General features: G+C 51.1%; 3 protein-coding genes across 3 annotated transcripts; 2 read left to right on the top strand and 1 right to left on the bottom strand.

Moving 5' to 3' along the window:
* The first annotated feature begins 497 nt into the window (after positions 1-497).
* LOC121590461 lies at positions 498-7,313 on the top strand. Its single transcript, XM_041910178.1, has 14 exons — positions 498-676; positions 1,540-1,854; positions 1,931-2,623; positions 2,711-2,989; positions 3,077-3,208; positions 3,281-3,532; positions 3,605-3,790; positions 4,449-4,571; positions 4,661-4,818; positions 5,094-5,308; positions 5,389-5,553; positions 5,638-5,748; positions 5,820-6,206; positions 6,276-7,313. Exons 1-14 carry the CDS (start codon positions 563-565, stop codon positions 7,073-7,075), a joined length of 3,930 nt encoding a protein of 1,309 aa, XP_041766112.1. The 5' UTR covers positions 498-562; the 3' UTR covers positions 7,076-7,313.
* Positions 7,314-7,406: 93 nt separating this feature from the next.
* Positions 7,407-10,867, top strand: LOC121591054 (beta-galactosidase-like). The gene is made up of 9 exons (XM_041911404.1): positions 7,407-8,248; positions 8,325-8,418; positions 8,498-8,655; positions 8,736-8,950; positions 9,037-9,201; positions 9,283-9,387; positions 9,450-9,796; positions 9,872-10,150; positions 10,216-10,867. The coding sequence occupies exons 2-9, from the start codon at positions 8,332-8,334 to the stop codon at positions 10,750-10,752; spliced, it is 1,893 nt and encodes a 630-aa protein (XP_041767338.1). The 5' UTR covers positions 7,407-8,248; positions 8,325-8,331; the 3' UTR covers positions 10,753-10,867.
* Positions 10,805-11,806, bottom strand: LOC121591055. Its single transcript, XM_041911406.1, has 3 exons — positions 11,598-11,806; positions 11,376-11,516; positions 10,805-11,303 (listed from the first exon to the last, which is right to left on the bottom strand). Exons 1-3 carry the CDS (start codon positions 11,714-11,716, stop codon positions 10,949-10,951), a joined length of 615 nt encoding a protein of 204 aa, XP_041767340.1. The 5' UTR covers positions 11,717-11,806; the 3' UTR covers positions 10,805-10,948.
* Between the last annotated feature and the right edge of the window lie 512 nt (positions 11,807-12,318).

Here is a 12,318-nt window from a genome sequence, read left to right as displayed (position 1 = left end):
GTCGGCAAGTACTTTCTTGTAGCGCCATCTGTTAGCCGGTAGCTGTAACTTGGTCTTTTTTTCAAATGTTTCCAACGTCGAGTTTTGTGCCGAGATTCATAAATTTATGTACGGGTATTAAAAATTCCACATCTTCCCCTCGCTCTTACCCTTATTAATCCTCTGTCCTCACTTAAATCCTCCGTTTAAACCAATTACAGTGAAAGCGATGTGACCCACATGTTTGCGCCTAACTACGTTCCGATTATGCATCAGTTCAATTATGCGGGAAGCGATTGGTTGATTGAATCTATCAGAATGATGCTCAGCTAATTAACGAGAAAACGTTTGATTTATTGTTTATGTATAAGTGCGACAAAATGCACTTCAAATTTGAATTTAAAAAATCTAATTCGGTTACCCGTAAGTACTTTTAAATCGACCCCCAAGTGTATTATCATCCCGAAGGACACTCCAATCCCGTATCAGAGCACGCTAAAACGCAACAGCCAGATTAACCGCCCTATCAGTCTTGTCCGCATTACCTGTGGGAACGGATGCACAACGGCGAGTAATAGTGAGGATGATCCGTCGAACGAAGCTGCTCGGTATCTGCGGTGTCGTGCTGGTGGTGGTGCTGGCGCTAACGTTGGGGCTCGTGTTCGGGCTGCAGAGTGACGACGACGGTGGGGACGAAGTAAGATTTTCCCATTATTCCAAACGCGACCAAACACTGGTCACCGACCGGCTGGCTAATAATTAGGCGGTACAATCTTATCAAGCTGACCCAACAGGAGAGAAGAACCATCACCAGATAGACTGGGAGCTTCTCGATAATTGTCTTATCACAAGTCCCGTTTCCGCCACACGCTAGCTAGGGGCATCATGTGAGGAGAAGGGTGATCACAAATCACAGGACAAGAAGGGCAACGTGTTCGATTGAAATTAATATTTAAATTAGTTTGTTTACCCATGTTTCCACTGAAACGTCCAATGCGCACCGTGGAGTATCGAATTAGCATAAGGATTCACTCGTCCTTGTGATAGTGTTGGCACGCTTCGGCGGCGGTACCGCGCTACCTTAATGCCAGCTCGGCGACGAAATTAAAAAAAAAACGCCATCAAACCGTATTGGTGTTGGCGATTGATGATAAACCAACCCCTCCACCTGCTCCGCCGCCGCTGGGGTAAATAAAAGGTAGTCGCGAGATTTTGTAATGAACGCTACCGTGCAACAACGCATGATCAGTTTTTCGCTGACTGCCGACCGGTGCACCACACGCCGCCACGGTCTCGCACAAATTTGACCTAGGAATATACGGGGAGGGAGTTCTGTTTGTGTTTGGCAAAAGTGTGTGTGTTGCAAATCATGTGGCTTCGTAGCGCCACCGTCCTGGCGCTGTGCCTGGCCTTCGCTGGCTCGGTGAAGGTAACGTGTGATGATATGTGCAGTGAATATCATCCGATCCGAACACTTTGCCTTTGCCGCTACACCCCGACGGAAGGTTTGCGATTGATTTCAATTCTCACTATCTTCGTTTCATGCTTCTTCCACCAAAGGCGGAGCGATCGTTTAAAATCGACTATGAGCGGGACACGTTCGTGATGGACGGTAAGGACTTCCGGTACGTGGCTGGATCGTTCCATTACTTCCGCGCCCTGCCCGAAACGTGGCGCACGAAGCTGCGCACGTTGCGTGCCGGCGGGCTGAATGCGGTCGACCTGTACGTCCAGTGGTCACTGCACAACCCGCGCGACGGCGTGTACAACTGGGAGGGTATCGCGAACGTTACCGACATCATCGAGGCGGCGATCGAGGAGGATCTTTACGTGATCCTTCGCCCGGGCCCGTACATCTGTGCCGAGATTGACAATGTAAGCTCAACCCACAACACTGAAACGGGTGGAAGTTTGTAACCTTTCAATCTCCGCGATATTCTTCTCCCATCAGGGTGGTCTACCGTACTGGCTGTTCAACAAGTACCCGGGCATTGCGGTGCGCACCAGCGACGCCAACTACCTGGAGGAGGTGCGCAAGTGGTACGGCGAGCTGATGAGCCGCATGGAACCGTACATGTACGGTAACGGTGGGCCCATCATCATGGTGCAGATCGAGAACGAGTACGGTGCGTTCGGCAAGTGCGACAAGCCGTACCTGAACTTCCTGAAGCAGCAGACGGAGCGGTACGTGCAGGACAAGGCGGTGCTGTTCACGGTCGACCGGCCGTACGACGACGAGATCGGTTGCGGCCAGATCGATGGTGTGTTCATAACGACCGACTTTGGGCTGATGACGGAGGAGGAGGTCGATACGCACGCGGCCAAGGTGCGCTCGTACCAACCGAAGGGTCCGCTGGTCAACACCGAGTTCTACACCGGGTGGCTTACGCACTGGCAGGAATCGAACCAGCGCCGACCGGCCCAACCGTTGGCGGCCACGCTGCGCAAGATGCTGCGGGACGGTTGGAACGTCGACTTCTACATGTACTTCGGTGGCACTAACTTTGGGTTCTGGGCCGGTGCTAACGATTGGGGGCTGGGCAAGTATATGGCGGACATTACGTCGTACGATTACGATGCACCCATGGATGAGGCGGGCGATCCGACGATGAAGTACACCATCTTCCGGGACATCATTGGAGAGGTAAGCGCAAAGGGAGGGTGCTTGTGATGTTAGTGTTAGTGTTAGTGAAAGACTAACATATCATATCAATTGTGATACATTTTTCAGTACATTCCGCTGGCAGTGATGCCGATTCCGGATCCAGCGCCGAAGATGACGCTGGAAGCTATGCACCTGACCATGGTTGATACGATTCTTTCGGAGCGTGGCCGGGCAATGCTCGGTGTAGAGGCCGCCAACAAGGAGGGCCAGCTGCTTACCTTCGAAGCGCTGAACCAGAACTCGGGCTTCGTGCTGTACGAGACGACCCTGCCGAAGCTGACACGTGACCCCAATATGCTCACTATCAACGGTCTGCACGATAGGGCGCAGGTGTACTTGGACCAGGTAGCGTACAGATACGACTCGAATGCCGGCATAATCCTGATAAGTGTAGCAATTATCAATTGGCTCTTCTTCGCTACCAAATTTTAGTTCCTCGCCGGTACGTTGGCTAGGGAGAACGCTATCGATTCGCTTCCCCTCACCGCCGGTTACGGCTCGGAGCTTTCCATTCTCGTGGAGAACCAAGGGCGCATCAACTTCGATATCCTCGATGACTACAAGGTAAGCCGGCATTATGAGAGCTGTTCAACTGTACTGCTTCCGAACCCTTCTTATTTGACTCCTAAATCGCAGGGCATTTTGGGCAACGTCACTATTCAAACGTTCGCCGAACCGTACACCAAGGAGCTGGAGCAGTGGAAGATCACCGGCTATTCGTTCGATGACTACAGCAAGGTGGAACAGTTCATCAATACCGTTTCCGGTGGTTCCGGTGTGAATGGTCGCGGAATGGCCGTGCATGGGCCGGTTGTGCTGAAGGCGGTGTTTGACGTTCCGGCGTCCGAGATTCACGATACCTACATCAACATGGACGGATGGGGCAAGGTACGGTGTCGATCAGTTCCCTCCCGATACATAGGGTCCTTAGTGAGATATATTTGCTTCGCTTCTCCGCAGGGTTTCATCTTTATCAATGGTTTCAATCTGGGACGCTACTGGCCAGTGGTTGGACCGCAGGTTACGACCTACCTGCCCAAGGAGCTGCTCAAACCGACCGGCAACACTATCGTGGTGGTCGAACAGCAGAAGGTACCCGCCGATCGTATGCTGCATTTCTCTGCGAAGGCTATTTTGGACGAAGCCTAACCGTGGAAACGCGATCGTTACTCGATTGGTGGTCGAAAAGAGCCACCAGAAAAATGAATAAATACATTCCATCTTTTATTTAGCATCAGAAACAAACACTGCTGCTCAGCTGTGACTAGTGAAAATTGCGATCGCTTATGACGTATGATCATGTCACAAGAATGATATCACAAGATGATATCACACGAGATAAAATTCTTTCTGAAGCATATTATCGAATTTGCTTAGCTCCACGGCTTCTTGGCCAAACACTCTCGTTCATATCACAATCAGCTCTCACTACTCCAACTACAACTTTTCTCTCCTCACTCACGTACCCCCCAGTCCAGCTTGACTCATCCATGCTCTTGCTCTCTTGGTCGTCCATGGTCTCTCACAAACATGCCAAAATACATCCACCCTGACCTTTGCCTTCACTGACTTTTACAGCCGGCGAACAGCAGAACCATAGCCAATTGAATAATTGCCTCCTAAAGAACGCACGACCAACCCCCCCAAATACGCCACTCGGGGACAACAGTGTACTTTTGTTTGCTCTCTGGCAATGGTCGGTTTGCGTCTCACGCTTATCTACATGCGAGTTCCAACCCAGGCAACGGGACACTCGCTCTAGGCGCAATGTGTGCGGTAGACGCCGAACCCGCAGCTCAGTTGATCGGTGCGTGCCCGTAGGAAATGTGCTCTGTGGAAAACCTACTGCACCAACAACATGGCTAACGTGGTGTGCACTCTGTTCGCTTTGGTGTTCTTGCTTGCTGCTCCCCGGTCGGTCGATATGGTACGGTCGATCGCTCCTTTCCCATTGCCATCCACCCAACGCTTTGGGGCCTAATCGAACGGATGCTGTTTACTGTTTCACTTCTACAGCGACTGTTTAGCATCGACTACGATAACGACACCTTCGTGATGGACGGTAAACCCTTCCAGTACGTGGCCGGCTCGTTCCACTACTTTCGCGCCCTGCCCGAGAGTTGGCCATCCATCTTGCGGTCGATGCGCGCCGCCGGCCTGAATGCAATTACGACGTGAGTGTATAAACAACAATGCAAAGTGATCAAGATCTCACTGCATGAGGATAGCGAGCTTTCCACCAGGGGGTTTGTGCGATGACAGCATAATAGGTTTAATCAAGGGGGCGTCTGTGAAGTAGATGATACTTGTGGGCAAGATAAGCACGCAGTTTTTTACGTCTATTTGTCGCCCTGCAGTGGAGAAACTGATAAGCACGCGTTGCAAATGGAACCATTCTACCGGGCGCGGTCATTCAACTTCTTTTTGCCTTCTACTTTCTCTCCCACAGGTACGTCGAATGGTCCCTGCACAACCCAAAGGAGGATGTGTACAACTGGCAGGGAATGGCGGACATCGAGCACTTCCTCGAGCTGGCCGATAGCGCCGGCCTGTACGTTATACTGCGCCCGGGACCGTACATTTGTGCCGAGCGCGATATGGGCGGCTTCCCGTCCTGGTTGCTGCACAAATATCCCGACATACTGCTCCGCACAAACGATCTCAGTAGGAATGCTCAACAAATGGTGGCCCTTGTGCTTTGGTTCATGTGCTGCTAATCTTTCTTACTTTTTGTATATACCCAGGGTACCTGCGGGAGGTACGCACCTGGTACGCACAGCTGCTGTCTCGCGTCCAGCGGTTCCTCGTCGGGCAGGGTGGTCCCATCATAATGGTACAGGTCGAGAACGAGTACGGCTCGTTCTATGCGTGCGATCACAAGTACCTCAACTGGTTGCGTGACGAGACGGGTAAAATGTCACCGAGGCTTCCTCTCCTGCTCTAGCTCTCTCTCCTAATAATTTGACCTTTCATGCAATCTCCGTCTCCCGTAGAGCGATACGTGATGGGCAATGCGGTCCTCTTCACCAACAATGGGCCCGGGCTGGAGGGATGCGGCGCAATCGAGCACGTTCTAAGCTCGCTCGACTTTGGACCCGGAACAGGTAGGCTGGAATGTCTGCGAATGCTCAATCAGTTACGCTAAAAACTGAGCCCCGCTTCGCACTATTCGCAGAGGATGAAATTAATGGATTTTGGACCACGCTGAGAAAAACGCAACCCAAGGGCCCGTTGGTAAACGCGGAGTACTATCCCGGCTGGTTGACGCACTGGCAGGAACCGCACATGGCTCGCACGGACACCAAACCGGTCGTGGACAGTCTGGACTTTATGCTCCGGAACAAAGTCAACGTAAACATCTACATGTTCTTCGGCGGGACCAACTACGGGTTCACGGCTGGCGCCAACAACATCGGCGCAGGGGGATACGCAGCCGATCTTACCTCGTACGACTACGATGCACCGCTCGATGAGTCCGGCGATCCGACGCCCAAGTATTTCGCCCTGCGAGACACAATCTTGAAGTACTTCCCCAAGCCCGATCTGCCCGTGCCCCAACCGAGTACGTCCTCCCGGAAGTGGCCTAAAGACAGTGGCACGTGTAGCTCACACCTTTTGTTTCGTTTTGCAGCTAACAAAGTGCAACTCCCACCACTGAACATGACGCGTCTGGGCAGTCTTCTCGACCCATCCCTGCTGGAGCGGCTCGCCACGCAAACGGTCACCTCCCGACTGCCCCTGTCGTTCGAGGCACTGAATCAAGTGTCCGGGCTCGTGCTGTACGAGACGCTCCTACCGGACGACATCAGGACGGACCCACGTAAGCTGATCGTCGAAGGCGTGCACGATCGGGGGTACGTGTTCGTGGGCGACCAGTTCGTCGGTGTACTATCGCGCGAAAACCAAATCAACACGCTGCCGCTCGCCCTGGACGCTGGCCAGACGCTGCGCATCGCCGTCGAGAACCAGGGCCGTATCAACTTTGGCATTGCGAACGATGGTAAAGGCATCCTCGGCAGCGTGTTCGTCAACACCCGGCAGCTGTACAACTGGACGATGTACGGGCTGCCGCTGAGCGACTTTAAGCCCATCGTCCACGCGATTAGGCACCACCGGAAGCATCATCACCGTGTCCGCAGGGCGTCACAGACCGCCGGCACGCCAATGTCCCTGTACTATGCGATATTCGACATCGAGGGACAGCTGGCGGACACCTATCTCGATCCGACCGGATGGGGCAAGGGCATCGTGTTCGTCAACGGGTTCCTGCTCGGTCGTTACTGGCCCACGGTGGGGCCACAGGTTACGCTGTACCTTTCGAAGCATTTGCTAACGCAAAAGAACAACTACCTGGCGGTGATCGAGTATCAGAAGGAGTTTGGTGACTCGATACCGCCGCTCAAGTTCTCGGCAACTCCTTCGTTTAACTGAGCGCGTTGTTATCGTGCTGCTCGTGTGCTGCAATCGTGGTTCTATCTTATCGTCTGTGCGCATTTCCAGATCGATCGACCTGGTTTCGATACCGAATTGTAGCGCAGCACTGTTACAAAACGCGTCTCCCACTTAAGCCACTGAGACGCCTCTTAAGTAGCCGGGTGTGTAAGTAAGTAGGTTTAAATCGTACACACTAACGACCCAAACAATCCCACTCTTTTGTTGACATACAATGTAAAAAAATATAAAGCGATTTTAGCACTCTTCCGCCAACAAAACACGTGTCGCGTGTTGTTCCTCAAACAAATTCCGCAAAAAACAATCCGCGCGCGAGACAACACTAACGCCACTGGACGTGTTCGTAAGACATAACACACACAAAACGGGCCCAGAATGTATGCCAAACGGGGTGTCCTCTCTTGTGATGTCGATGGGTATGTTTGGCATATGTTCTAACAGCTGTAGCAGTTGATTTGATCGATCACAAACTTTTAAATATAAAACTGTCCCCTTTCTGCCCGGCCACGTTGCGTTGCGGGAGGTAAAGTGAAAACACACGAACAAAGGCTTCGGGGGCTGGTCTGATTAGCCGACGCCGGCGGGATGACGATAAGAAGCCCCCCTGCGTTCGATGGCGCCCGCTGGCAGAGGGGTTCGTTGTTTAGACCCGGTACGTATCGAATGTCGCTTAGTAGCGGCGTGCACCTGCAACGGAGCGGTTCTGTGTTCTTGTGCCCAGTGTGAGCGATCGTGAACAGTACAGGGGGTTGATGTTGAGCGTTTTGTAATAAAGGTTTTATGAAGCTGTTGCTCTTTGCTGTAACAATAATTGTTTAGTTTTGAAGTGAAAAAAAACAACGAAGTTTCCCGTCACGATCATGTGTCGATCGTACTGTGAGCGGGTCATCTTCCTACTTCAAACGTGCTGAAATCCGTTCCCGTTTGTTGTTTGATGTGGGTGGACTTGGGGAGTACCACTACAACAAGCAAGACACTTATAAAAAAATTGCCACAACCGGTTTCCTCCTTTGGGGCATCATCTCGCCCTGTTCTCGTCGCGATCGCACACTGCCAATTCACCGTCAGCCCAACTCCGACGTGAGCCGTGCCTGGCCGTGCCTGCAAAGAACAGTCGTGAGCGTGCCCGCGGGTCCAACGGATCATCCCGTGGTGTGTTTTTCTCTGTTCGCCCACTTCAAACGCCACTTCACGTTCGGAGATTTTCAAGTGTTTTTTAATTCATCAGTTCGAAGATGATTGCTTATCGAGTGCTACCGCTGCTAGCGCTGTGCCTTAGTGGCTGGGCTGCCACGATTGAAGCGGCCGCCCAACAACCACCCGTAAGTAGGGCTAGCGTTGCTAAGCAACAGACGAGCGCAATCTTAAGCGTGATTCCTTTTCCACCGGCCCTGTGTTTAGCGAAAGTTTGATATCGACTTCCAAAACGATACCTTCACCAAAGATGGGCAACCGTTCCAGTTTATCTCCGGCTCGTTTCACTACTTCCGCGCGCTGCCAGAATCGTGGCGCCACATTTTGCGCTCGATGCGGGCGGCCGGACTGAACACGGTCATGACGTAAGTACGGGCGGGGGAGGGGAAACCGTCTGGTTTTGGGATGCGAGTGACTAACGAAGGGAGTAAATGTGTACGCCTAGCTACATCGAATGGTCACTGCACGAGCCGATGCCGGGCCAGTACCAGTGGGAGGGTATCGCCAATTTGGAGGAGTTCATAGAGATAGCACAGAGCGAGAATCTGTTCGTGATCCTACGCCCCGGTCCGTACATCTGTGCCGAGCGGGATATGGGCGGTTTCCCCCACTGGCTGCTGACAAAGTATCCTTCCATCAAGCTGCGCACGTACGATACAGGTAGTTGCAGAGTGATCTTTAGATGATAAATTGTTTACTTAAATTAAAATTGTGTCTTACTCTGCTTGTTTGCAACCCCTCTGCAGACTACTTAAGAGAGGTGCAAAATTGGTACAATCAGCTGATGCCCCGGCTCGTCCGCTATCTGTACGGCAATGGTGGTCCAGTGATTATGGTTTCGATTGAGAATGAGTATGGTTCATTCAAGGCCTGCGATGGGCAGTACATGCAGTTTCTCAAGAATTTAACCGGTAAGGCATAAGGCATATTCTTTTTCGCACTCATGTAACGTTAGATTCATGTTTGCCTCTTGTTTTACTCCCCATTTTCAGTCCATTTCGTGCAGGATAAAGCGGTGCTGTTTACGAACGATGGGCCGGAGCTTCTAAAGTGCGGTTCTATCCCTGGCATTCTACCCACGCTGGACTTTGGCATTAGTAATAGATCGTTTGCTGCTTCTCGCATTCCCTTTTTACCACTTATTTTCCGCTTCCTGCAGCTAACAATCCGAACGCGTTCTGGCAGCAGCTGCGAAAGTATTTGCCGAAGGGACCGCTGGTCAACGCGGAGTACTATCCCGGCTGGCTAACGCACTGGATGGAACCGACGGCCCGTGTCGATGCGGGTATGGTCGTCAACACGCTCAAGCTGATGCTTAACCAGAAGGCGAACGTAAACTTTTACATGTTCTTCGGTGGCACCAACTTCGGTTTCACTGCCGGTGCGAACGATGTCGGGCCGGGTAAGTATAGTGCGGACATAACGTCCTACGATTACGACGCACCGTTGGATGAGGCGGGCGATCCGACGCCAAAGTATTTTGCCATCCGGAAGGTGCTCGTTGAGGTAAGGGAGCATTTGTGTTTTGTTTCTCCGTGTCTCTATCGTAACCGATTGTTTGCATTCCCTCCACTTGTACAGTATTTCGGTGATCCGGGCGTACCGGCACCGGTAAAGCTGCCCAAAATGACGCTCGAAACGGTGTGGCTGGAACGGCGTGGATCGATGCTGTCGAAGCACGGTCGAACGATGCTCGCACAGAAGATAGTTACTTCCGTAACGCCGGTGTCCTTCGAAGCGCTCAATCAGCATTCCGGGTTTGTATTGTACGAAACCCAGCTGCCGGCTGGGTACAATCGTGATCCTTACACGCTCAAGGTGGAAAATCTTCACGATCGTGCTTATGTGCATATCGACGGGGTAAGCAATAAGAATCGGTTTTTATAGACAACCAGAATAACGACCGCCTTTTATCCCACCACCAGGCTTTTGCCGGTATATTGTCCCGCGAAACCAACACGAACACGATTCCGCTGAGCGTTGGACTTGGTACGCGGCTGCAGCTCCTAGTGGAGAGCCAGGGACGCATTAACTACAACATCCCGAACGACTTCAAGGGCATCCTCGGGACAGTGACAGTGGATGCGAAACCACTGTACAACTGGACCATCACCTCGTTCCCGCTGGACAGCTATCGCTATCTGGAGAACTTCTTAACCCAACAGCCCACCGAGCAGGAAGATCTGGATGGGGCGGGAGCACAGGTGTACTACGGCACGTTCACGATCAGTAGCGACACCATCTACGACACCTACCTGTACCCGAGCGTGTGGGGCAAGGGGTTGGTGTTTATCAATGGCTTCAACCTGGGCCGCTACTGGCCATTGGCTGGACCCCAGATTACGCTCTACGTGCCGAGACACATTCTTAAGAAGGGAAACAATCAAATCGTCATGATCGAGTACCAGCAGCACATCCAGCATCCGTACGTGCAGTTTATCGATAAGCCGATCTTTATGTAAGTGGGGGAATTTCTCAAAACGCAGTACTTATGGAACTTATATTACAGTGAACATAATAAAGATGCAGTAAGGTTTAATAAAAATTCATTCCGATCAATATTGATCAATAATTTCACATTTCACTTTTGTACAAAACGCTTGGCGTTCACTTTGAGTTCAACATAACATCGCGGAAAGCTTACCTGATAAATTTCTTCTAAAGTAATGCTCTAGCTTTACGGTACAGGACCGCTAACAGTACGGCACCCGAGACTAGTAGTATTGTAAGTCCTAATTTCCTTGCGCTTAATTGAGAGGGTGCATTATCACACTCGGCTTTCTCGTTCAGCACCGACTGTATATCGGTCAGCTTCGCGGCAATCTTATCGACCGCCTGCAAGGAAAACTCCGACGCGTAAAAGCGATCATCCAGCAGCACGTTTTGCGGGAAATTCGTTTGCGTTTTCAGCTTTACCAGCTCAATCATGCATCGTATCGCTTCCACGTGCTCCGAGCTGTTCTTAAACACTGTCTGTGCGTATTCGTTGGGGTTGAATTCGTTCCGCAGTACGCTACAGTGGAAAAGGCATGGGTTACTTTAAAAAAGATCATTCTAAAATGAGCATGAACACGGTTTTGCTTACCTGTCGTACAGTCTCGTTTGATTCGATAGCGTTGATAGCTCCGATAATATTTCCTCAATCGCCTTGCTGTTGCTCATGCCCATGAGGCGCAAATCTTCCTCCACCAAACCACTGAGCTGGTTGTACTTGACGCCACATTGTCTACAAAGAGGTAAGATTGGGTTACAACAGCATCGTTCCTCGTGGCCAACGACCATTGCGAAGGAGCCTACAAACACTTACCGTAGCACGTCGGTAAGATTTTCCGTATCGTAATTGACGCTGCTCAGCAAAATCGCTACCGGATCGTAGTATTCCGTGATCGCTTCACTTTCTGTGCCATTTTGCTGCATTTTGTCCATGTTTGCATGCACTTACTGGTAATTGGGGCAAACGTAAACAACCGCTTGCCGGCAAAATCACGAAACTGACCAAAACAACAAGGTGCGCACGCGCCTGGTCGAAAGACGACACCGCTTTTCTATGCATCTTGTGCGAGGTTGATTTCAACTGTCAAACGGCTGTCAATTGGCGGACCCGTGTGCAGAGTGACCAGAAATACCGATTTATCTGTATTCCTGCCGATTTTTCATATGCCTACCGATTCACAGATAAGCCTCCTAAAACTACCGATTTTTCATTTAACCTACCGAAAATCACAGATATTTGATATTTCAGTCGTTTAAGCTTAATCTGTGGCGCTTGGGATGCTGTTTCAAGGATTGCTAACCTCATTTGTTACTTATCGCGCTGATGCACGTTTGTTTGCCTGGCACTTTTTATTTTTATCCGTTAAAATGTAATGTTCATAATAAGTAGAAAATGTCAGTTGCGTGGATTCCGAGAATTGCTCGTGAAAGAAAATCATTTAAATTTGAATTTGAATCTCGCTGTCGGCGGTTAAAGCCTACCCGACAGACAAAGAGAATGAAATTTTCAGGCGAGGGGTAAGCAGAAACACACG

The sequence above is a fragment of the Anopheles merus genome, chromosome 2R, assembly GCF_017562075.2.
Source record: "Anopheles merus strain MAF chromosome 2R, AmerM5.1, whole genome shotgun sequence".
NCBI classification, from domain to species: Eukaryota; Metazoa; Arthropoda; class Insecta; order Diptera; family Culicidae; genus Anopheles; species Anopheles merus.
This window is presented reverse-complemented; position numbering and strand designations above follow the sequence as displayed.